The sequence below is a fragment of the Idiotropiscis lumnitzeri genome, chromosome 3 (genome assembly GCF_059441095.1).
Source record: "Idiotropiscis lumnitzeri isolate Australia: NSW breed Sydney's pygmy pipehorse chromosome 3, RoL_Ilum_1.0, whole genome shotgun sequence".
Taxonomy (NCBI): domain Eukaryota; kingdom Metazoa; phylum Chordata; class Actinopteri; order Syngnathiformes; family Syngnathidae; genus Idiotropiscis; species Idiotropiscis lumnitzeri.
In genome coordinates this window covers 13,318,697-13,344,475 of record NC_142393.1, presented here as the reverse complement: position 1 = coordinate 13,344,475, position 25,779 = coordinate 13,318,697, and the positions used below count along the sequence as shown (strand labels likewise).

Genomic DNA, 25,779 nt, shown 5'->3' with positions numbered 1-25,779 from the left:
TTTAACAATGACTTATAAGAATTTTCTTCACTACTTTAGTCAACCCACCTAATTTGCGGGCACAAAAGGAATTGGATGGGGTGAGTTCCTGTATCTTGTTGTTTCTAGATGAACTTCATTAATCTCCTTGCTTTTTCAGATGGCGCCAACAAAGTTCTTCTGGCCATGTTTACTTTGGAGATGCTGGTGAAGATGTACAGTCTGGGCTTGCAGGCCTACTTTGTGTCCCTGTTCAATCGTTTTGATTGTTTCGTGGTGTGCGGGGGCATCATCGAGACCATCCTGGTGGAGCTGGCCATCATGTCTCCGCTTGGCATCTCCGTTTTCCGCTGCGTCCGCCTCTTGAGGATCTTTAAGGTCACGCGGTAAGCAGCACATCGTGTAAGATAGAAAAAGGACGGCTGGATTCTCACTTAGATCTCTTTTATTTTCCTCAGCCACTGGGCGTCGCTGAGTAATCTGGTGGCCTCTCTGCTCAACTCCATGAAGTCCATTGCCTCCCTGTTGCTGCTTCTCTTCCTCTTCATCATCATCTTCTCCCTGCTGGGCATGCAGCTTTTCGGGGGCAAGTTTAACTTTGACGAGACGGTGACCAAACGGAGCACTTTCGACAACTTTCCGCAGGCCCTACTCACCGTGTTCCAGGTGGGTGCTTCCTATTTTGGAGCCGAGAAGTTATTGTTCATTCTAAAGGTGTTCTTCCGAACTGAATCTTCGTCCACGTATGCTTTCATGGATCTTGCAATTTGCGCAAGAACAGAGAAGTGCCTCCCCCAGACCTCTTACTGGAAGCTCACAATTTTCCCGAATATTATTCCTCACAGGGTCACTTGTTGATTGATTAATTGGTTTATATTAGTATTTTTATTTTTTTGTTTGGTATACCATTTTTTTTATTCCTTCTATGTTACCCAGATTCTGACAGGAGAAGACTGGAATACGGTGATGTACGATGGGATCATGGCTTATGGTGGTCCAGCCTCCTCTGGAATGGTTGTCTGCATTTATTTCATCATCCTCTTCATCTGTGGAAACTGTATCCTGCACACCACTAATTTTGGCAGATGTTGCCAAACTTAAGCCATTTGTAATTTTATTTTCATTTTTTTTTTTTTTTTTTTTTGCTCATGACCATTTTTTCCCCTTAAGTCACTTGACAAGACATCCTGCTAAATGTATTCTTGGCCATTGCTGTCGACAACCTGGCTGACGCGGAGAGCCTCAATACGGCCCAGAAGGAAGAGGAAGAGGCCAAAAAGAGGAGGAACAGCACCAAGTATGAGCACCTTGAAAATTTCCTCTCAAATTATCAAACATGCTTCTGGATAACCATTCATTTTTAAAACAGAGAGGTGGGCACAGAACAGAGAGTGGAAATAATGCAAGACACCGATGGCGAGACAAAGGTACACACGCATGTTCATGACTTTATTAGCGTCCATCAATTTTTTTTTTTAAACATCTGACCATGTGCGTAGGTGCCAGTGGAGCTCCTGCTGGAGGAAGACAAAGAACTTTATTCTGCTAATAACTCACCAGGTAAGACCAAACCTTTTTTATTATTGTCATGACAACCCTGAGGAGTCGAAGGCGGTTTGTAAAGTTGTCGTTGAGTGAGAATTGAGGAAAAATGTGGTTTGCAACTGAATGGACCTCTTGAACGTCATTCAACTTAAGTGTCAGGGGAAGCTAATTGTAACAAAATGCAACGTGAGATTTCTAAAAAAAAATACCTGCCTTGTTATTCTGTTATTCTGTTTCCAGTGTGTTGCGTGGATGACGACAATGACGACCTACCAGAAGTCCCAGTTGGGCCCCGGCCCAAGAGGTTGTCAGAGCTCACCATCAAGGAAAAAACTCCTCCCATCCCAGAGGGCAGCGCCTTTTTCATCTTCAGCAGCACCAACCCGTAAATTCAAATGAGTTATTTCAGCCATGCCTTCATCTGTCAATTCACCCTGATCAGGTTCTTGCGCGACCTATGCCGGACATAAACGAAATGACCACTTGTAGTTCATGGCGCTGATTTGGACCAAATCTTTTGGTCCTGGCTGACTTAACTGGAAATGTTATCACTGCACCAAAAGTTGCCCAGCAGAAATCGATAGTAATGAGCAACTGAACTGATGGAGGGGGCCACAGTTTTTCATCAGCACACTTCAGGGGGGCTGTATACAGTCGAACACCGCATTTCCTACACAAATGTATGACAAATACCATTTTAAATATTCACAAAATAAGGGAAGCTCCGCCTAGTCCTCAGCTCCTCCAGCAACATTTGGTCTGCAGACCTGAGGCAGCGGGCAGGTGTGTAGGGGTGGAGGAGCTCGGAGAGGTACGCAGGGGTGAGGCCATTTGAAGATTTGAAGACGAACAGAAGTATCTTGAAGCGAACTCTAAAGTGACGAAAGACCAAGATTGGCATATGGGCTTCCTCTTCCAAGCGCCAGTTAAAAGGCGAGTGGCAGTATTTTGGACCAACTGGCTGACTCCAAAATAATGTGCATTACAGTAATCTAGCCGAGAAAACGGATTAGGGATTCATGATAAGGTGTCAAACTAGGCTTAGGGATTCCGGGTTAGGGTTTGGGTTTCTTTGTAGGGGTTCAAGGGTTCGGGTTAAGTTTATTTTTGACTGTTTCCTTCCAACACGCCCTCTCCGAAATGTTGCAGGTTTCGCGTGTTCTGCCATAAGCTGATAAACCATCAAATCTTCACCAACCTCATTCTGGTCTTCATCATGCTCAGCTCCGTGTCTTTGGCTGCCGAGGACCCCATACGCAACTTCTCTGCTCGCAATATCGTACGTAAACAACATCTGTGAATTGTCTGGAAACTTTCTTAGTTGAGCTTAGCTGTCTCAACGTTATATCAATTTGCAAATCATAGAATTCACTACTCATTGGGCCGGATTTACTAAGATCCCAAATCGCGGGCACTTTTGGAGGCCATGTTGAGCGTTATCGACACAGATTATGATGCAATATAGTTTAAGTATATATGAATGCGGTTTTTGTGCCAAAGGTAGCACTTAATGCACGAACGCTATTATTTTGTGATTGGATGCTCTGAGGCCAAATCTGTCGATCACAGATTTTTCATAAAATACAAAATACTGACCAATTTTCGATCCACTCGATCATATCGGTGTCGAGGCTAGTTTGAGGTAAGAACTTGTTGCTCAGGAGTGCAGCCTAAATAGATCACAAAACTTCATAAAAAATATTTTGTTTGGTTTAAATCGTCCCAAATGTGTATCTGACCATCCTGAGTGACTTTGCATTAAAAACAGCACACATCAAAAGTCTCCTCTGAGAAAAGCCAGCACCTATTATTGCAATGTGTTGAAATGACCCAGAGACAACGAAATGCAGATGAAATGATTTAGCCACCACAATTGGTCTCAGGTTTGATAAGTCACGTTGCACGTGCTAAATTAATCTATTTACAACCATTCACAGCAATTAGCACGTTCATGCAGAAAGATGCAAAATGGATTGTATGGTTAGTTTGGCCGCGTCCAGTTAGTAGATTAGCTTCCTCATCGGTTTGTACGTGCATTCAATTTTGCGCCCATTTTTGCATCCACAGAACTTTAGTAAATCAGGCCCATTGTGTCACGTAATCAGATGTTGTAAAAATATCATCTGGAAATTTGTGTTTTCGTTATTAGGATATCGATCTATACACTTTACACAAAAAAATGAAATATTCAAGTATTTCGAAAAAAAATTTTTTTTTGATGATTATGGACTTCAAAGTATTTTCAAATGATCACTTTCTACAGAACTAAATGAACTTTTCCATGATATTCTAACATTATTTTATGTAGCTTCTATATATGATGCGTAGATAGAAAAACGGTACACAGAAGACTACCAGGAATTTCATGATAAAAATTGTTGAGTGAACTGCTGCGTATATAGCATTCTACATGTGTTTGTTATGTCTTAATGATGTACAGTGGACCGCTGCATATTTGCAGTATTATCTCCTGATCCACTGCTTAAAAAAAATAAATAATAATAATAATAATGAACGTCAATTATTTGAGGATTTTGGCTGATTTGTGGTCAGGTTCATATCCATCGCAAATAGCGGAGGTCCACTCTACTTGGATCTGTCTATATCCGCCTCGTTTTCCCATAGTCAAATGCTATCTTAACTCACAGTCTTATATAAGTTAAGAATCAAATAAATTGAACTTTCTGGATCAACACCAGTTTGTCCCGAAGCTGTTTTGGCTCCAACCGATCAAAGTGTAACCTTAAATCCTTCCAAATTGGTGCAGTGCACACATGAGCTTGTGTTGCACATGTGTGTCAAAAGTCAAACACAATCACTGTGCTGTTGTCCCCAGAACGTTTTGATGACTGCAACTTGTGCATTGCCTCTTGCAGATACTTGGTTATTTTGACTATGCTTTCACGGCAATCTTTACTGTTGAGATCCTGTTTAAGGTAAATGGTGTGTGTGTGTTGTGTGGTGCTGTGCTGGCTAGAGCTTCAGTAACCTCCTGCGTGCTTGTGTCACTCTGATTGCCTCCTCAGATCCTAGGCTATGCAGACTATGTCTTCACTAGTATGTTTACATTTGAGATCCTTATTAAGGTAAACAAGAGAGCGTAAAGTAAAATTAAAAAAGTAAATTCAATAATTACGCCACTTCCGAGCATGCTGCATATGCCCACCTTCACCTGATATGGCCGTATGTTATGTTGTCGTGGTGACAGTCCAGCAATTGATACTTTTTGTATTTTAATGATATTTTCATGTCTGTCAATGACTGTTCCATCTAAGCCCAAGCGTAATTAATTATTGAAAACGTCCTGGACCAGTGGTTGACTTTTTAGATGTTTTTTCCCTAAAAGCAAATTCTTTTTATAAAACTGGGGAACATTTATTTTTTATTTTAAAGCTTAAAAAACAGTCAAACCATCTTTAAGAATAGGAATTTAAGGCATAAAGCATGTTCTAATCATTATTATTTATAATGAATAAAAATAGAATCAAACGAATTTTCTTTATGAATCTATTTTTTAAACTAGTCTCAGCATCACAAGCAGATGGGTCCGACTAATCAAAGGCCCTTCTTGGCTTAAATTCATAACGCTCAAGAAAGCACTTGTATTGTATTTTAATTTTCAAGGTTACCTTTGGATCACCCTTATGCATGTTTAGACGAGCTAAAGCCCTTGTTATTTTTGTTGTTGTTGTTTTTGTTTGCAATTGTCCTTAAGAATTTGATCAAAAGAAGATTACAGGGCCATTTTTATAGAACGTAGGAATAATCTTCACCACAAATGAATGTAGTGGCTTTAGAATGCTGTGTTGGATGTGTTTCACATTGCCTGTGTGTATATTTGTGTGTGTGCATATAAAATACAGTGGAACCACAAGGGTTGAATTGTAAGGACACCCGATGACATCTGATTTGTTTTGATTTCAAATAAATTGCTCTTGTAGAAATCTGCTGCGATCAGCAAATCTTTAATAATATAGAGGCAGTGTTTGAAGTACAATTTCAAAATTCTGAATGGCCAGCAAGGTGTTGCAGTCACAATGTAAATTCAGTCGCAACTTTAATGACAAATGTCAGAATGTCATAAATGCGCTTTTTTTAAAAATTATGTATTAAAAGAATTTCAACGGTTGAAAAGATAAAAACAAAAATAGTCAATTCATACAAACCCTTACTAATAAAATTAGTCAAATGATTATTTCTTTAAAACAACACTGGGGAACAATTTGAAAAAAAAATGTTGAATTAGATTTTTATTGTAAACTAAAATTGGCATGCTGATTCCAAAATTGCAGTCAGTTGTTTTCGAGCAAGGCACTTTTTTCTCCACTGCCAACCCTGCACATCAGCGAAATTCCACTGACTCGCTATGTAGTAAGACCGTGATAAGAAGAACTGATTCCGATTGGACTCATCTACAGTTAGGTAGCAACTTGTTTGTGCAGTCTCATGAGACTGTGCGGTGAGAGGTGTGTGTAGCTCCCGATAGGTCAGGACTATCAATATCTTCAAACAGAAAACAAGCATTGTCGGTATTAAGAAGATTAGTGCTGACTTTTCTCTTAAACTTGTCACCATGGCCATTGCGTTGTAGATTCTGTTTTTGTTCTTTTTTTTTCAAAGATTGTGTCTCGTGTTTCATTTCCAGACATACACATCGATTTAATATTTTTTCATCCTGTAGTTCAAAAACTTGATGTGAGATCAGTTGTGGATTCCGCTACTATAAAAATTGGACAAAAACAGACCAAACTCAAGAAGAATTGTGGTCCCCAGTGTTTCACAATGATTGAGAAATATTGTCTTAGGTCAAGATAAATTTTCCTCAGTACCAGTACCAGTTTGTTTGCTTCTCAAGGTAATGGCATTGTACCCTCAAAAGCCCCCCCCCAAAAAGCAAAACATCCTCACAAAACTGAGCTTTCACAGAGCGTGCTGACGGCTTGCACGAACTTCAACAGCATTCGACATTGGCGGTTCCACTGTACAAGATTCCACATTGCCTAACCAAGCAAAGTTTATTCAGAATTTTCCTTGCAAGAGTGAAATCTCTGTCACTGCATCAGTTATTTTCGTGTTAATATGACAGTGTCATTTGAATGTGTTGTGCATTCTCTCCACGACTACTTACACAACACGATGCATGAACTGCTAAGACAAGATTGATACCTTTTCTTAGTCTGTTTCAACACATTCCATAATATGTTTTTTTTTTTCAAATATGACATAATGCCACAGAATTCGTTTTTCCGATGGTGTTGCTGGTCTTGACTGACATCTGTTTGTTCAGATGACGGCATTTGGCGCGTTCCTTCATAGAGGAGCTTTCTGTCGCAACTACTTCAACCTGTTGGACCTTTTGGTCGTTGGCGTGTCTCTGGTCTCCTTTGGTATTCAGTATGTATCATTCAACAATTCACCTTTGTTTGCGTATTTGTGGAGAAATCTACATTGTAGTTGATTTAATTTTATTTTTGGATGAATTTTGTAGATTTTCTTCAAATGGACTGTGTCATTTTGTGTTCATCCGTAGGTCTTCTGCAATCTCAGTGGTGAAGATTCTTCGTGTTTTGAGAGTCCTCCGGCCACTTAGGGCCATCAACAGAGCCAAAGGACTTAAGGTCAGCGAGACCATGTTGACAGAGTTCTGGATTGGGTAGATTTGGGCATATCCAATATGCACTTCTTAACCTCTTAATCCTTCAGAGGTTGGGCTTCACTCATTATGTCCCCTCCAATTTTAATTATTCCTCTTACGAGCAAGATATTTTGGACATTTTACATTCCCAACTCCAAGTTTGCTTCATTCTCACTTTCTGTAGATGTAAAGAGAAAGCGCCCGGATACGTTTGCCCATATATTGCATGTACCTACCTTCTAAATTTTCTTTCTTTTTTTTTTCTCAGCATGTTGTCCAGTGTGTGTTTGTTGCCATCAGGACCATCGGCAACATCATGATCGTCACCACGCTGCTGCAGTTTATGTTTGCTTGCATTGGAGTGCAGCTCTTCAAGGTACAGTCAAGCAGGAAACACTTTTGTTCAGATCAGTTATAGTCGCTTGTTTGTATAGTTGGTGATAGTTGCGTTTGTTGGCTTCATAAATAATGTGACATTGTATGCTATGACATCATCATATGTGTCGAGGACTCAACAGAGTGCAGTGCGGTCCCTATATTGGCATGTCTGTTCAGTTCCTCCATCTTCTTCATATCTTCATACATAGGGTAAATTTTATCACTGCACAGACGATGCAAAGTCCAGCCCCGATGAGTGCAAGTGAGTTTCTGATTTATTTCACCGTTAGTTCTCCACGTGCGTGCAACCTTATGTGTGTGTGTAAAATGTGTCATCCTCAAATCGCAGGGGAACGTACATTCTCTACAACAATGGAGACACCGCAATGCCCATGGTCAAGGAGCGCATCTGGCACAACAGTGACTTCAATTTTGATAACGTCCTCATGGCCATGATGGCTCTCTTCACCGTTTCGACATTCGAAGGATGGCCCACGTAAGGAGTTTTGTTGGGAACAGAATGGATTTGTGTGGAACTTCCTGACAATAGTTTTCAACATGTAGCACGGTATTCCAAAAAGATTCAATTACTTTGTGGACTTTCACTATTTATGGCAGAAGTCGCTCTTTCAAATGTCTAATGTAAACAAAATTTGCTAAGTCAATGTGGGACAGGTGTGGGCAAACTACGGCCCGGGGGCCACATGCGGCCCGTTAAACGTTTTAATCCGGCCCGCTGAATTTGAAAAAAAAAAAAAAATGAAATGAATAAACCTTGTTAATGTTTTATTTTCAAAATGCTGTGGTTTTTCAAAGACGTATATCTTGTAGTAATGATTATATTCACTTTCATTTCAAATTAAATGAAGTTATTCTCTTCCGTTTGCTTCCCCCCGCAGTCTCTTATACAAGGCCATCGACTCAAACCGTGAAAACATGGGTCCCATCTACAACTACCGCATTGAGATATCCATCTTCTTCATCATCTACATCATCATCATTGCCTTCTTCATGATGAACATCTTTGTCGGTTTCGTTATTGTCACCTTCCAGGAGCAGGGTGAGAAGGAATACAAGAACTGTGAGCTGGACAAGAACCAGGTACTCTATATTACTTTCTATTGGTATGTACCTGTCCCCCAAGAGTCATTTAAATCTCCTCGCATTTTTTTTAAATCAACTCCATGGACTTAAGTATTTCTTTTTTTCTCTCTACGTGACAACTGTTTCAGCGCCAGTGTGTGGAATATGCTCTCAAAGCCCGCCCGCTGCGTCGGTACATACCCAAAAACCCATACCAGTACAAGTTCTGGTATGTGGTCAACTCCACCGGCTTTGAGTATGTCATGTTTGTCCTAATCATCCTCAACACCTTGTGTCTGGCCATACAGGTAAGTGACCTTTTTCACTTCACCATCAATCTTCACACTCAGTCTTTGTTCTTGTTTCGTCACAATGAACAGATTGGAGAGGACGTTCGTCTTTTGTTGCTGCAGTAAACAAACTTTTGATTAAATGTGTGCGCTGCCTCTTTGCAGCACCACGGCCAGTCTCACTTGTTCAACTACGCCATGGACATCCTCAACATGGTCTTTACTGGCGTTTTCACCGTTGAGATGATTTTCAAGCTCATTGCCTTCAAGCCCAGGGTGAGTTGGATATGAGAAGAGCAAAAGCTATTCTAAAAAAACTACGATTGACGACTTCAAGTGTTTGACATTTCAGTTTAACATTCATTTAAAGCAGTGCTTCTCAAAGATGTAACAACTGCGGAGCAAGACCTTAATTATGTAAACGTTAAATCAATTCCACATGAACGATAAAATCAAATCAATTGCAACTTGATAGTTTGATGATCTGTTCGTATCGTGTGCACAGTAATTTCCCTCATTCTGTGTTGCCCAAAAGCTTCCCTAATATTGGATACCTGTGGTCCACATTGCAGATCTGATAACGGTCCCCCTTTGCATTTAACACAGCCCTCATGCACTCTTCCCGTCCCTCTGACCTCCCCACCTCGGCCTTGCATCCCTTTTGTCCCCCTCCCCCCCGCCCTTGCCTTTGTTTCCTCCTCCTGCTGGCTGTGCATGGTCGCCATGTTCAGGGCTATGTCGGGGACGCCTGGAACGTCTTTGACGCCCTGGTGGTGATTGGCAGTGTAGTCGACATCATACTCAGCCAGGTAGAGCCACGCCAGTATGTTCGGCTTTGTCTTGTGCCGCCTCCACCGCTTGCCGCTTTGTTCCTTAGCAGCTTCGCTTTTCCTTCCACTGTCTTTGTATTTGATTTTTACCACCAGGCGGTAAATAGACGTCTATGTTGACATGACGCATAAATAAGTCTAATGACCCATGCTGGAAATTGAACCGGAAGATGGCCATTTTGGTTTGAAGCAACCCTTTTGGGCAAATTGTTCTTTGCATGCTATGGTTGGAAAGTCAAGATTTTCATTCACCTTGACTCTAAGTTCATTTCTAAAGACGGATTCTTTGAGAGTTTGCATTTAGATCATTTGAACATTTGGTCTTCAAATATGTAGTTAATATAAAGTACTCAAAAGCACAACGACGGCTTTACATTTATCTAGTAAATTTAGCTCAGCAAAATGTTGCTTTTTACTTACATTTGATCGTGCTGGTGTTATAAGTGTGTTGCGCAAGGTTCTCTATATGTGTGCGATTTATTTCATGAAAATCCGACTGTGGATGGTATTTCTCAGTTCCTACGGGGTTGGACTCATATGAATGAATTTGCGTGTCAGTCATACGTTGTCACCTGGGACAGCCCAGAAAAAAATGTATTGCTACGCTTCTGTTGGAGTGTTCACACCTTTTTTACTTTATAAGAAGAGTGGGGGGGTCTATGTGCCTTCTCAAGTTAGAGAATGCTATCAATGTGGTTAATAAAAACACACACACATCCGATCAGATGGATCTGGTAGAGATTACTTTCCTTACTTGTCACAATAAAGCATGATTATAAATTGATATACTATTTAATCAATAATAAATACATATGATTTCAAATACTACTACCAGAAATTTACTCAACAACATTTTTGGTTTTGCATGAAAAATCTTGTCATTCACAATTCTTTTTCTTTTACCTGTCCTTCCTCTTCTTTCTTGCCCTGTCTCTCTCTCGCTCTCTGTCTCTATTTGTGGCTTGTGGCTTGCAGAACTATTTTGCTGATGCATGGAATACTTTTGACGCCTTAATTGTTGTGGGTAGCGTGGTTGACATTGCCATCACTGAGATCAATGTAAGTAATCACACATGCATGCATGTCTGCTAAAGCATGCACCGTTGATTTATTTATTTACATTCATTATATTCATTCATTAAAGTCATTATGTCACATTAGAATGTCTTTAGGTTATTACTAAATTGAATTTTAAGGCTAAACATTTATTACTATCATTAACAATAAGCAATCAGTATGCTGTGATTATATGAGAATATATAAAAAATGATTATGCTGCTTTCTGTTGTTTGAAATCATTTTAAATAAATTAGATGATATAGGATGACGGCTGTATTTCAATTATTTTATAAAACAAAACAAGTAACAAGTGCAGTACTGGATATTGTGCATCAACTATACATTTTTATTGTCAGTATGATTGATTTCCTGGCTACATTTCTTGACCTATGGATTATGAAATGAAGCATTTTTCAGAGCAGATACAACATTGTGATTAACAAATGCCAACGCCCACCCAACATTCGAATGAGAAGAGAGCACATTGTTAAGTTAACTACCAGTAGTTGAGTTTATTTGAAAAATTGGGAAAGCGTGTGCCTCACTTTTTCAAAAATACATTTCCAATCCAAATCCATGCCCTCCTTGTGAACTAACTGGAATGAAGTTTACAATTGGATCTTAATTTTTCTTGCTTAAGCCATAATTACTTAAATCAAATGAGGCAATCACTTTCCAGACTACCCCCCCACCCCCAAGTGAAATGAGGTGAGTGTTATAGCTGCAAATTTTAGAGCTAAGCAATCATAAAGTAAAGCCCTGGATTGAAAGAGTTTATTAACAAACCCGGATGGATAAACCGATGCATATGCTGTGAACAAATTGTGCAGTGCCGTTGTACAGTACAAATAGTCCGGTGGACGTTGTGACTACAGAACTTGCAGATTTCTTGACCACTGGCATAACGGTAGAGCATTTGAAGAACGGGAAAGAATTGAATCGAGAACAGCTTTTAACTACTGAAACAATTTTTTCTTTTCAGAAATGCACATAACTATAATTTGACTTGTTTTTTTTGGGGTGAACATTTTGTAGAAAATTCTCGGGTAACTAATTAATCATTAATAATAATGAAATAATTAATAATTAATACTAAATAATGAATTATGTTATGGCAAATTGTCATTTTGGTTAAAGTAAGTCTGTATAGTAACAGAAACATTTATTAAGCACTGTATGTGATGTTCTAAAACTGCACATTTCATGTTATTTGTGCATATATTAAAATGTTATGTACGTTAATTTGTGTTTTCATAAGTCCTCATGTCATTTCTTCAATTGCAGTGTTGCAGTGAATATCAGGAAACTTGTATCGCTGACAATTATTTTATTTATGGTAGTGATTGTAAAAAATATATTTTATGTATTATGTTTTATATTTAAGTGTGTGTGTGCGGGGGTGCGTGTGTGTATAAAGTGTTTTTTTTTGTCTCAATTTGTGTTGGGTGCTGTACATCTGGTTTATGAAAATCCAATTAACTTGAGGTTTTTGGTTTTAAGTCGGCAGCGCTCCCTGTCGTCAAGGTGATAGTGGAACAAGGGGTAAGAAGAAGGCCCGCCTCCTTAATTTCAACTCCCCCAAATATTTGGAAAGAGTGGAAATATTTGTGTACTCTCAACTCATCTTTCGAGAGGAAATTTGAATTGATCGTATTTTGATTTCAGTTTAATGCTCAGCCAACATGTTGTTTGTTGTAATTGTCTTGGTGCATGGCATGAGACGTTATTATTATTGTTCGTTTCAACAAGATGTCTGGAGTGTTTGCATTCACACGAGGTTGACGTCCATGTGCGATGAAGGCATCAGACTTGAGGCTGTTTTGTTTGTTTGTTTTAAGGACTATGGACTCTAAAATGTTTAGCCATTTTTTGATATCTTCGTGCGTTGCTCTGCATGTGTCCTAATTAATATTGCCTTGAGCAAGATGTTTGAAATCTTCCACTTCACATTTATGTGCTTGTTTCAACGAATCCAGATTTGGATTTTGAATTGCATGTTTTCGTGCTTGTTAAATTCCCTGACCGGGATGATTAATCCTTCAATGTATCTCGTCGTCGTTCAGAACACTGAAGACAGCGCTCGCATCTCCATCACCTTCTTCCGCCTCTTTCGAGTGATGCGATTGGTGAAATTGTTGAGCAGGGGGGACGGCATCCGAACACTGTTGTGGACCTTCATCAAATCCTTTCAGGTGAGTCTAACGTGACAAATCCTTTTGACAACCATAAGAAATTTTATTGTCAGATGACGTTCCTTTTGATATGTGTAGGAGGCTGACTAAAGTAGAAGAAAGTCTAAATTCCTTTCTCTGTCCTCTACTTCCAGGCTCTCCCCTATGTTGCACTTCTGATAGCCATGCTGTTCTTCATCTATGCAGTAATCGGAATGCAGGTTTGGCATTTTTTTGGATGCACCGAATTTCTCATGGAACAATATTTGAATTTTAAATCTAGCTTGAGGTTTTGTTACAGTTTGTTTGTTGACACATGTAATATTGTTGTATTGCACTGGAGAGGGGAGCCCTCTAATCTTGTTGCACACTTGAGTACAATGACAATAAAGGGATTTCTAATTCTAATTCTAATTCTAATCAGAGTAGTAGAAGATACATTTTCATTTTATCAATCATCACCCGAATAAAATGGTGGCATTTAAATTTTATTAATTAATGTTTTCTCCTTCAAAACAATTATAACAAACGTTTATCAACGAAACAGTATGATTATATATATATATATATATATATATATATATATATATATATCATATTTTAATTTTCTGTCACTATTTGACTACCGTCAGGTTTTTGGGAAAATAGCCATGGTGGACGGAACACAAATCAACCGCAACAATAACTTCCAAACGTTCCCTCAGGCTGTCCTCATGCTCTTCAGGTCTGTTGGTGTTGATTTGAATGCAACAATTGAATGTTAACAGGTTGAATAACGTCACTTGTCGCTGATGTTGAATGTTAGATGTGCCACGGGCGAGGCCTGGCAGGAGATTATGCTGGCCTGTCTTCCCGGGAAGTTGTGCGATACCGAGTCGGATTACAACCCCGGCGAGGAGCGAACTTGTGGCAGTGGCTTTGCCATCATCTACTTCATCACCTTCTACATGCTTTGTGCATTTCTGGTGATCCTGACACCTTCCACGCAGCGGTCATAATGCAGGCAGAGTGCAGACATCCTCAAATTAAACATGTCCATGTCCTGGTTTCAGATTATTAACCTGTTCGTCGCCGTCATCATGGATAACTTTGACTATCTCACCCGGGATTGGTCCATTCTTGGACCGCATCATCTTGATGAATTTAAACGGATCTGGTCCGAATACGACCCAGAAGCTAAGTGAGTAGGCATTTGGGACTTTGCCTTTTGCTGTGTATTTTGTCCCACGCCTCCGCGCCGCTCGATGCAAAATGAGATTTTGGAGGCCTCTAATTTTGCCAATACTGGAATATTGATGAATGATCAATCATACCACTCCTAAACTCATTGCAAGTCATCACTGTGCATTATCCCATTGTCATCATAGCATGTCTTAACCCACCCTAACCCTTGCCCAAACCCTTACGCCTAACCCACCCTAACCCCGAACTCAAACCCTAACCCCAGTGATTCATTTTGTTTATGCTTTGTTTTTTTGTTGTTGTTTGTTTTTTCTTACAGTAGTGCTTCCTTGGATTTTCTTGTTATAGTCTTCTCATATATTTTGTCATGTGTCCCTGGCAGGGGCAGAATAAAACACCTGGATGTGGTGACATTGCTGAGGCGGATACAACCTCCTCTTGGCTTTGGCAAACTCTGCCCACACAGGGTGGCCTGCAAGGTGTGTACATGCTGCTGCAGATTACATTACATATTTCACATTACACATTAGCCTCCTTCGGTGGGCCTAATATTCGTCACCTTTGAAATCGAAAAGGGGTAGCTAAAACAATTCAGACCCAGGTTTTCCAAAACACTTTAACTCATTCACTGCTATCCCAGGTAGATTGAATGTACTCTTTGGCTTCTATATCCGTCAATAGCAGTGAATGAGTTCATAATGTCCTCCATAAACTTATTCGAAATATAAGTATCCCAACATGTTAAAGGTAAATCTGTCTGATATTTACTGTAAACTAAACTCGCTCCAAGATGTGCCTTCTGAATAAGAATAATATCCTGATGAAGCGCCTGCGTGTATATATATATATATATATATATATATATGTATATATATATATATAATTTGATCTTTGATTTCTCTGCAGCGTCTGGTTGCAATGAACATGCCTCTGAACAGCGATGGCACAGTTATGTTTAATGCCACCTTGTTCGCACTGGTGCGCACTGCTCTCAAGATTAAAACAGAGGGTGAGTTATCATTATAATTCCAGTTAGATTTTTATTGCTAGCTTTGTCAAACTCCCAAACGTAGCCCCCAAATGTGAGAAAGAATTTCCCGTCCTGAATCTTGTCTCCAAGGTAACCTGGAACAAGCTAACGAGGAGCTGAGAGCTGTGATCAAGAAGATCTGGAAAAGGACCAGCATGAAGCTGTTGGATCAAGTAGTGCCCCCTGCAGGTGGTGAGTGGTCACTACACACCACAGGAATACCAATTGTTGTCCTCCTGCTTTTTTGTGGGATGGCAAAAATAAATAAATATATGACATTTTCACTTTTGCGACTCAAAAATGTATAATATTTTTACTTTTATGTATGAAACTAAAAAATACAATCATAATTCACTCAGAAATTGGTTGTGAATATCACAAAGATGTTGGGCTGAAATGCCAAAAAAAAGAATCACATTTGACACTTAAGACTTAATACGTACACATCATTGATTTTGCACATACTGTGCAAATATGTCTCTTAGTTGTGAGAAGTTTTGGGCAAACATCAGAGCTAAATAAGCAATGAAGTGTCGCTCAACTTTGGTCTTGGTCTTTAAAAAGTCAAGTATATGCAACCCAGGCTGCATATTTGAATTCTATTTTATTGCGGCCAGTTAGGTTTTGTTTCCATCAGTCTTGTTACCTGCTTTATTACCTATTGTTTATTCTGTAGTTAGCATTTTTAATGGCTTTGCTCCAGGAGTATTTTACTGTTCAATCCTAATTGAAGCTCATATTATACATTTTTTTTTTTACATTTTATTTTTACATTATTTCCTGTCATGAACAGTGCAATTTTCACATTTCTTAGCGCGTATTCGCTTCCAGTGTATGTGCATGTAGTTTCTGTCCCAATTTCCTGACGCGCTTCAGTGCTTTGCCTTAGAACATATTCAACTGCATGTTGACTGTATTTTAGCGTTTGTGTCTGTCTTTTTCTTTTAACTTTATTTGTGTCAAGCTTCTCTTTCCCACAGTTTGCTTTGCTCAGTCCACACGCTTCGGCTTCTTTTCTCTTTCTGCCATCCTGAGCTCCTTGGGCAGTGTTGTTTTAGTCTGGTGGCATGAGACTGCTGAAAGTTTACTTGGCTTAAATATTCACAAGGCTCTGCTCGGGAAAAAAATGTACTTGCTGTACTGGGTCTTACAATTTGTACAAAATTATTAGTTGGTAAAATGCATGCTTGGATGTGCATACATGATCTCAAATTGACTTTTTGTCTCGTTGAAATCATGGTGCCCAAATGATGCAAATCGAACGCTTCAGGATATATGTTAGAAAATAAATAAATAATAATGATAAATAAAATGCTGCATTCATTCAACCAATATACAGATCACATGTCCAATTTTGACTCCTATCCAGACAAAAAGTTTTCTTTCTGAGCAGAGTCTTCTCGCTTTCTTCAGCTGCGTTGCGTGATGCTTGGAAAATCTCCATTGCTTGAAAATGGATCATCATCAAAAAGGCTTCCATCGATGTTTACATCTTTAAGCATCCATCACCCTCACTTGGTTCGATTATTATCAAAAAGGTCCAAGAAATGGTGATGATGAAATGACATTTCTGTTTTTTTTTTTAATGAAAATAAAACACACATTTCCTGCAACACTCAATGCAGCTGAAGTTTGGTCTCTCTCCCATTTAGATTTAGTCTTAGTTTTATCCAAGCCATCTTTTTTTTGCTGCTTTTCCAAAGCTTGCCGAGTCCTGTTTAGGTAGCTTCCAATGCGGGATGAGGGCGGGTTAAAGTCGACCAAGTAATTTCGGCGTAGTATCAGAGGCGTAACAGAGGCACTGCCAGCCACGCCCAGTGTCAAGTTTAACACTCAAGACCCGTGGTCCTTGAAAGCAATTGTTGCAGTGACATGGACGTCACTATATATGTCATTAAACACACGACTGCTCTCCAAACACAAATAAATCCTTGCCGCACTGTTACTCCTCTGACGTACCAATGTTTTGTGAAAACACTTAGTGACCTTTCATCTGAGTGAATCAGACCCGATGAGCTTCCCTGCATGACAGATGGCGCTTGTAATTCTCTGCTTCAATTCTGGCTGTCCTTTAGTTGGCTGCTTGTGTCTCTAGATGAGAGCTTTAGTTGACCGTGTGCTGCTTCACAAAATTATGCTGCCAGACTGTAATTATCTATTTTTTTTTAAAATATTTTTTTAGTCGACCTGAAACAAAGACTCTCCCCCGACATAAGTTTTTGAACATGCGTCCTTGACACCAATTACTACTTTCCCATTAGCCGTGGCTTTGTCACTATCACGTGGCATCCAAGAAGGTTCAAAAAGACCACGATAACGTGTCAAGAGTGGTGAATAGTTTGACCAGACCTTCTCAGTTATTTTTTGTTGCACCCCCCCCAGAAAAAAACAAAAAACATTTCACACCCACCCAACCCTCCACCGCGACTATATAATATCATAAATTGTTATAAGTACACCTCCACATATTATGTTACCATTCTTAACAGAAACGATTTTTGCATGGAGTTCCTTGACAAAAAAAAAAAATAAATAAATAAATAAGAGTCCCACTGCCATCTACTGTCGTAGATTGCAATTGCACTTTATTTTAGCACCGCAAAAAAAGCAGCATGTTCCGCTGGGTCACATCCGATTGTGAAAGACTAAATGCAAAGGCATTGTGGATTTGTATGTTGCACATTTGAACGCTCACACACACACATATTTGCACGTACACAAGCTGGAGAACGTGAGAGTGTTTTTGCGCCTGAGTTGTTGATTAGGGAGACTTTGGTTTGTCTGGTCTGTTCACTCAGATGACGAGGTAACAGTGGGGAAGTTCTATGCCACCTTCCTGATACAGGACTACTTCAGGAAGTTCAAGAGGCGCAAAGAGAAAGGCCTTGTGGGTAGGCGCTCATTCGACAGGATTAACAGCACCATGGCTCTGCAGGTGAGATTATAATCAAAAACTCAAGTGAAATCCAAAGAAATGTGCGCTAACACTTTTTTAAAGACTGGCATTTTGATGTATAAAATTTTGATTAACACAGCAACAACTTTCTTTTAAATTACTTCCAAAAATCCGTGTCACCCTCCGTGTACTACTCCACTGGCAGAGCTGGAGTATTTCCTGTCGTGTTCTATTACATTCCATGTGACATCTGCACAGGCCGGCCTGCGCACGCTGCATGACATCGGACCCGAGATCCGTCGAGCCATATCGTGTGACTTGCAAGATGAGGGGCTTGTCGATTTGACAGAGGAGGAAGAGGAGGGAATTTATAGGGTATCCCACATTTTCGATATCGTATAATTGGGTAGAAAGATTGTTTGACTTATTTATTTATTTTTTTATTTCTACTTAAACTGGTCAAAAATTGTCCTGTCGTGTACTGGACTTGTTAACTTTTTGTCTCGTGGTGTCTCTGCAGCGCAATGGCGGCCTTTTCGGTAATCATGTCAACCACGTCAGTACAACTCGGCGAGGCTCCGCCCACCCGACCACTGTCACTCAACGTCCTCTACAGATCCTCCCCTTTTCCTGCAGTGCCTCAACAGAACCCGCCCAACTGGGCTTGAGAGATGATAAAACCCAAGAGACAGAAATGAACTCGTCACCTGTCCAATTTAATCATCATCGTCATCCTCAAGCATCGCATCCGTCTGACTACTCCTGCTTTAATTCCAATCAGCAACAATCACCTGTCCCGTCCAACGCCAACCTCAACAACGCCAACGTGCCCATGCTTCTGTCTGGGACCCGTGGGGGGCAGCAGAAATGTTTGTTAGCCGCAGACCGTCCGCCCTCCACCAAAACGGGCTCGCCAGTGTCCACCCGCAGCAAGCCTTGGAAGTCGCTCTCCATGAGGTCGGTTCATTTTGGCCATGTTCAGAAACGCGTTGCTTCTTTTACGTTTGTCTCGAGAAAGTGATTTTGATTGTAAGTCTGACTAATTGATTCATATAAAAATGGAGTTTCTAGGGTGAATATTATTGAGTCCCCACTGATAGTTGAGACAAAAAAAAGGCCAAAATGAAAATATGCTATGAAAAAGCTGTGCTAAATCCGACATTCAAAACCACACAGTAGGTCCAAGGGAAACGCAACAATATCGAAAAACTGCCCCAAAAACAAAGAGAAAAATGCTTTCTTGACATTGAGAGGTGACGTGGGGCACCTTTTGTAAATAACAGACTTCATAAAACTGCAGGGCTGAAGATTTATGAACTAAAGGGATGGCTCAGTTGGTATGGATGGGTAAGAAAAAAAAAGTGAAAAAGATTTGCTGTCTAAATGTGATTCCTGACAATGCAATGTGTTCACTGTTGTCATTTTTTTCTGGTTTCTTCTTTTTCTGCTACGGATCCCCTGTTTCATTTAACCCGTCGTGCTCCGCTGACTTCATGCCCTCCTCATTTTGGAACAGGAGGCGCTGCTATCAGGCCTACATTAGGTACAGTGTTATGCTTGAAATGATGAAGTCAAAAGCAGCAGGTTGCAAAATTAGCCATTAAATTAATATCTAGGATTATTTATATATATATATATATATATATATATATATATATATATATATGTATTATTATTTGATTATTATTATTATTATTATTATCATTGGATTTCTTTCTTTCATTTTTTAATCTGACCCACCTCAAATATTTGTTGCATGAATTTAGATTTTTTTTCTTCGAAAATAGGTTTGTTAAAATGCATTTATTCCATTTTTATTCAGTTATCTCATTAAATAATTAGTCAATTGATTCATAGAAAGTATACGCGTTTTGGTATTTAAATTAAATAATTAATTAATTACAATTTAAAAAAAAAAAAAATACATTTACACCATCCAGTCACCCCTGCAAAAAGACAGCTGTTGATGTCCACTTTGGTTATTTGGTGATCAATACCTAACTGATTGTTAAATTTTGTCTGTTGCACATTGCTCTGACGTTGGCTTGCCAGGTCAGAAGTTTGCCGGGGTCGCCACCCTGCCGTTCAGAGATCCGAGCCAATGGAAGTGGATAGTGACGAAGAGCAAGGCTCGGGAGAGTACTACTACAGCGGGGACGAGTCCCACGAGGATGACATCATGCTGACTAGGGACAGGTAGAATCCGTCACACGCTCCATCCAGCAAACCAGCGGGGCCCAGATCTCTAAACGTAGACAGATAAGCGTTCACATGGTCACAAAGTGTGCCGCCTGTACGGATGTGACCACACTCAGTACCTCTCCAAACATTTGGTCTGTACACGTTTCCTCACAAAAATCCGGTGTTTATTTTGATGTTGTTGTGCAGGCTGTCAAATAAAGAATTTTGCGACATGGATGGCGATTTGGACGCAGAATCCGATTGTTTCTATGACGATGACCAGCAGCCCATATGCCAAGACAGCAGGCAGTCGCCGCGGAGATGGCTTTTAGCATCACCGCAAGGTGACACAATGCCCTGACCGTGAGCTTTCCTTCCCAGTGAAGGGAAGAAGGGAGGGTGGGTTTGGTTAAAGTGGTACAGTTAGTCACCCTATCCAGCAGATGAAGCTTTGGTGGGAAAAAAGAAACTTACATGTGTTGTGATGGCAACCACTTTTTTTTCTATTGGTTGCTCTCCACCTACAGAATTAAGGTAGAACAGTGTGAGCCAGCTTTTTAAGTTTGGTCAGTCTTTGTTAGTTATTGTTAAGCTTTGGGATTTTTGATAGGATTGTAATGGATCACAATTTTTTGTGGAGTTGAGGCTTTACATTTGAAATATTCTAATCTATACAGCATATGTTGTCTACCTGCACAGCCCTCAACAGACCAACGTTCAGTTTTGAGTGTCTTCGTAGAAGAAGTAGTCAGGAGGAAGCTCCGCCCTCTCCTTCCTGCACAGCTCTTCCACTGCACCTACTGCAACAACAGGTATAAGTTCCACCATACATTTTTGGTTTTTTTTTTTTTTGCTTTTGATTCAATTTGTAATCTTGGGGATGTTTCTTTGTCATTTTACCATCAGGTCATGGCGGTGGCTGGCTTAGATGCCAGTAAACTTCACCGCCTCTCTCCCACGCGGTCGGTCCATTCCTGGGCCACACCCCCGGCCTCTCCTCTGGCGTATGATTCTTCACCCTGCTACACGCCACTCATACAGGTGTGCACAAACACTTACTTCCTTTGCAAGGAGCAATAAAATATATTTCACATTCAGCTGAATCCTTTACATTTTATTTCAGACTTATTTCTACTGAGGACATTCAATGAAAAATGTATTGGTTGTTTTTTATTTTCATTTTTTTAATATTTTGTTATCAAGCTGAAAAAGAATGTTGAAAGTTGTTTTTTATTATTTATTTGGGCATAATTCTTAAAGCTCTTACTGGCATTCACGCCTTCGGAATATTTTTGTTCTTAATACAGAATAAAATTGCGAATGAATAAACGGATGCTCCTTTTTGTGTCATGATCTGTATTAGTTGTTTTTGGTTTAGGATTTAGTTTCATGTTTTTTCCATGTGGTTGGTGTGTCTCGTCATGTTCATTGTGTCCACCTGTGTTTGTCTACCCAAGCCCCAGTGTTAACCAATCAGGTCCTTCCAACCCTTTGTGTCTCGTCCAGGTGCTCCTCGTTGTCTCGTCAATTGTTTTGTATTTAGTTGCCCATGTCCGGTTTCCTCCTGCCTGTTCCGCTTTTGTTTTCAGTTTAGTCAAGTCCTTGCGTTTTGGTGCTTCCAGTTGTTTTGAACTTTTATGTTTTTTGATTGAATACCCCTTAAGTTGCCCCTGCCTCGCTTCCCTCCTTTCTTTGGGTCCTCCTCTTCCTCAACCTGACAGAATGCACCGACAAAAACTGAAAGAAAACAAGGAAACTAAATACAAACCAATTGACGAGACAACGAGTAGCACCTGGACAAGACACAAAGGGTTGGAAGGACCTGATTGGTTAACACTGGGGCTTGAGTGGACAAACACAGGTGGACACAATGAACATGAAGAGACACACCAAACACAAGGAAAAAACATGAAACCAAATTCTAAACCAAAAACAACAAATACAGATGGGTGCATAGATGCCAAATATGTTTTCTGTACATTAAATGGTTCTAATATTTAATGTGTAACAAAAACTGAAATAGTGGACTGGGGGTTAGCACTTCTGAGGATCAAGGTACTAAGCTCAGCACAGGCCTTCCTCAGAAATGTGTACATTCTCCCCATGCTGCTTGGGTTTCTTCTGCATTCCACCCATTCTTCAAAAACAAATACGATTATTGATGCTTCAAAATTGTTCATTGGTGGGAATGTGTGTGTGAAAGGTTATTTGTCTACATGTGCCCTGTGATTGGTCGATGATTTGTCCGATGTGTCGCAGTAATCGAGCTCAAAATCAGCTAAGGTCGGTTCCAGTTTACCCGTGACCCAAATGAGGACTAGATGGATGGATGGAAATACTAAAATACCGCACAATTACATCTGTGTGTGTGTGTGTGTGTGTGTGTGTGCGTGTCATTAGGTGGACTGGCGGAGCTCAGGCAGTGTTGGCAACATCCCAGCATCGGTAAAGCGGAGTTCGTGGTACACAGACGGACACGACAGCGCTCCCAGCCGCGGGCACTCTCCCTCACGACTCCAGCTTCCTTCGAAGAGTTGCTCACATTTCCTGCAGAAGAGAGGCAGCGCCAACAGTCTAGTGGAGGCTGTAAGTGACTTTGTTAGGGTACATCACTAACAAGGTCAAACCTTGACCTTGGAAAATCCACATTTTTGAGGCATGACGACGTAGCACGTCACTGGAACACACGTGCCAAATCATGGTGGAAAAAGCAGAAAATACTTTGAAAGTAGATTAACTTTAGATGTGGTTTGAATGCGTGTGGTGCGAAACGATTCAAGGACGGTTCAATATGAAAGTGGAACGATTCGATTCGGTTTGACTTCGATTCAATGTGGTGTGATTCATTTAGAGAGGGTATGATGCAAATTGCATCCTAAAAATGACATCATGCAATTACTTTTTTTTTTGTTAGTTTCCACATATTTGAATGAACTTGTCAGGACCGCGAATGTGCCATTTCCTTCAGAAATGTATTTTTCCAATAAAAGACGATTTGATACGTATCTCGATATATTTAAAAATTGAACAATTCGCTTCTGTTCGATTCCATGCGGTTACATCGTTTAAATCAAAAAACTAATTTTCCGTTAAATTAATTTTTGTTACTCCTGGAGTTACCTTATTTTGGAATGATGAAAAAACATACATTTTTCAACTATTTGTTTCTCGTTATGATATAAACATATCATATCTTGAAATAACGTGATAAGTTCATGTTGTAACTCGAAGAAGCTGACTTTACTCGCCATTGCTTACTGTGTCTCAGGCATTGATCTCTGAGGGTTTGGGAAAATACGCCAGAGACCCCAAGTTTGTGTCGGCCACCAAGCACGAGATCGCGGACGCCTGTGAGATGACCATTGACGAGATGGAGAGCGCCGCCAGTAATCTGCTGAACGGCAGCGTGGCTGACCCCGGCGGGGCCGAGGCCGCTAGCTCGGACCCCGCCGTGCACAACATGCGGGACTACAGCGACGAGGAGACGTACGTGGCCGTCAAACGAGAGGAGGACCTCGCAGACGAGATGATTTGCGTCACGTCGCTATAGCAACGGCCCTTTTGTTTTTCTTTGTTCATTTATTCCAATTGACGTTCTGCTGCTTTTCCACACTGAGAGGATCGTTGTGCTCCTACCATAGAATGAAGTGCCTTGTTTTCTCTTTCTACAGGAACATGAACAGAAGAAGACCTCTGAAGAAAACAAATATTGAAAGTAGAACTCTGATTTGATGTTGTATTTGATTTATTTATGTCTCCATGAATGGTGACAAAGCCATTCCGAATCCTATGAATTCACTTTGAAAACAACATGGGTGGTGATCATTTGTGGTGATGAAAGTGCGTGTTTATGCATCAGAGATTTGTGTTGTTTGGCTTTGGGTCAGCTTTGAACTGGATTCAAAATGTTTTCTTGCACAATAGCTATTTATCTGTAATACGGTGGAATCTCTGAGGTCAACCACATTTTTCCCCATTGAAAAGAATGACCATCCAAATTTACAAATTTTTTTTTAATGCTTTTACAAAGTATGAGTTGCTCACTGAACTGTTGTCTTGCACTTGGATCTTCAGTGCTGTGACCAAAGTTGCATTTTTTTCCATGAGAATTCTATTCCGAATGATACGACTTTTTCCCTTTGGAGGTTCCACTGTATTTTCTATGCTTAATTTCAGGGTCCAGGAGTCAATGCAAAGCTATTACAGTTAATGATTATATTTTAAATATGATTCATGTTAACTAGACTTGAAAAAAAAAAAAAATCACATATCAATATACAGTACAGAGCAATTAAATAAAGAAAATATGATATTTTTTTTGAAGAACAGTAAATGAATACAATGAACAATAATTATTTTAAATTCTAGTTTTGCATTAATAACATCAATTATCGATGTGCAATTGTTGACTCAGACTTGCAGGGCATTACATGAGTAACTGCAGTAAATTGATTCGAATGAGTGTGTTAGATATAAGTTGAATATTTTTAAATTGCATGAAATTTACAAACAGTTGAATGGGCTGCAATTTCAGGATTGCCAAGTTGATTTAACATGCAAAAGTCAAATAACTGCCCTTGGGTCCTTACAGATCACATCCACAATGCAGTATATATAACAAAATAAATCTAAGATTTCGATTTCGGCAGCAGGTTGTTAAACAACAATAGCTACAGGAAGATTTTGTCGTCTACCGCGATGGAATTCTATTATTAATGACAGTTGTGCTATTGAAGGGCTTTTTGAAATGTCAAACCAAAAATCAAAAGGGATCATTTGTACAAATGTTGATTTTGAGCAACTCAGGATTTCTATGATTTTAAAATGTATTTTGATGGAGACCGGACTTGGAATGTTCCCACCTTACGTAAAATAAAGAATATAGCTAAAGTTATTTTAATGTGAGTTGTACTTATATACTTTAACTCCTGTACATCATGCGGTCTGATGGATTTACCTATTTCGAAGAAAGAAAACAATCTCCCATTTACGTAAAAATAAAATTATCTTTGAACAATCCTTAGAAGGGAAATTGGGGTCATACAGCAAATTTTTTTTTTGAAAGAGAAACAAAAGAAACGGTTTAATGAGACAACTTTTTTTGATTGATAAAGTGGCATTTGGGCCTAATTTCTTCTTTTTCTTTTATTTAATTTTTTTTAGCCACCAATGAAAACTGAGCTGCGGATTTATTTCACAGAAATTCGAAAATCCCAGTTGTCCTTAAAAAGCAAAATTGGACACTTGAACATGCAGTAACAGCAGCCAAGTGAGGAAAAATAACAAACAAAAGGATTGACTGGAGTTGTTATTATGTATTATTTTATTTTGGGAGCAATCTTTATTTTTTTATTTATGTTTTGTAATGTTCCATTGCTTTTGAGATGTTGATTAAATATTGTAAAGTATGATTTCTGCTTTCTACCTGTTGTACAAAATAAAAACATCATCTTAGTATCAGCTTCAGAGCACACGTTCATATTAGATTTCCAACGGATGGCAAGCAAAATCACCAATTCT

The 25,779-nt window shown here is 39.6% G+C and overlaps 1 protein-coding gene across 7 annotated transcripts in view; it reads left to right on the top strand.

Annotated features, from left to right (window-relative positions):
- The window catches only part of cacna1db (calcium voltage-gated channel subunit alpha1 Db), a 48,667-nt gene extending 22,953 nt beyond the window's left edge, over positions 1 to 25,714 (top strand). Inside the window, exons 14-52 of one of the 7 annotated variants that reach the window (XM_088290704.1) lie at positions 140 to 365; positions 438 to 645; positions 916 to 1,036; positions 1,162 to 1,276; positions 1,349 to 1,406; positions 1,479 to 1,539; positions 1,765 to 1,909; positions 2,674 to 2,803; positions 4,401 to 4,460; positions 4,551 to 4,610; positions 6,812 to 6,918; positions 7,055 to 7,142; positions 7,428 to 7,535; positions 7,747 to 7,799; positions 7,887 to 8,033; positions 8,437 to 8,638; positions 8,770 to 8,928; positions 9,076 to 9,186; positions 9,642 to 9,719; positions 10,716 to 10,799; positions 12,300 to 12,341; positions 12,863 to 12,991; positions 13,126 to 13,191; positions 13,603 to 13,694; positions 13,776 to 13,935; positions 14,023 to 14,150; positions 14,535 to 14,631; positions 15,059 to 15,161; positions 15,273 to 15,374; positions 17,981 to 18,117; positions 18,337 to 18,453; positions 18,599 to 19,035; positions 19,595 to 19,621; positions 20,131 to 20,274; positions 20,467 to 20,603; positions 20,959 to 21,071; positions 21,166 to 21,300; positions 22,660 to 22,845; positions 23,528 to 25,714. In XM_088290704.1, the coding sequence (XP_088146830.1) occupies positions 140 to 365; positions 438 to 645; positions 916 to 1,036; positions 1,162 to 1,276; positions 1,349 to 1,406; positions 1,479 to 1,539; positions 1,765 to 1,909; positions 2,674 to 2,803; positions 4,401 to 4,460; positions 4,551 to 4,610; positions 6,812 to 6,918; positions 7,055 to 7,142; positions 7,428 to 7,535; positions 7,747 to 7,799; positions 7,887 to 8,033; positions 8,437 to 8,638; positions 8,770 to 8,928; positions 9,076 to 9,186; positions 9,642 to 9,719; positions 10,716 to 10,799; positions 12,300 to 12,341; positions 12,863 to 12,991; positions 13,126 to 13,191; positions 13,603 to 13,694; positions 13,776 to 13,935; positions 14,023 to 14,150; positions 14,535 to 14,631; positions 15,059 to 15,161; positions 15,273 to 15,374; positions 17,981 to 18,117; positions 18,337 to 18,453; positions 18,599 to 19,035; positions 19,595 to 19,621; positions 20,131 to 20,274; positions 20,467 to 20,603; positions 20,959 to 21,071; positions 21,166 to 21,300; positions 22,660 to 22,845; positions 23,528 to 23,809 (4,955 nt within the window). In that variant the 3' untranslated portion in view covers positions 23,810 to 25,714. The remainder of the gene's footprint in view (positions 1 to 139; positions 366 to 437; positions 646 to 915; positions 1,037 to 1,161; positions 1,277 to 1,348; positions 1,407 to 1,478; positions 1,540 to 1,764; positions 1,910 to 2,673; positions 2,804 to 4,400; positions 4,461 to 4,550; positions 4,611 to 6,811; positions 6,919 to 7,054; positions 7,143 to 7,427; positions 7,536 to 7,746; positions 7,800 to 7,886; positions 8,034 to 8,436; positions 8,639 to 8,769; positions 8,929 to 9,075; positions 9,187 to 9,641; positions 9,720 to 10,715; positions 10,800 to 12,299; positions 12,342 to 12,862; positions 12,992 to 13,125; positions 13,192 to 13,602; positions 13,695 to 13,775; positions 13,936 to 14,022; positions 14,151 to 14,534; positions 14,632 to 15,058; positions 15,162 to 15,272; positions 15,375 to 17,980; positions 18,118 to 18,336; positions 18,454 to 18,598; positions 19,036 to 19,594; positions 19,622 to 20,130; positions 20,275 to 20,466; positions 20,604 to 20,958; positions 21,072 to 21,165; positions 21,301 to 22,659; positions 22,846 to 23,527) is intronic. The other 6 variants (XM_088290705.1, XM_088290700.1, XM_088290706.1 and 3 more) reach the window with 6 other exon arrangements.
- Positions 25,715 to 25,779: the final 65 nt, after the last annotated feature.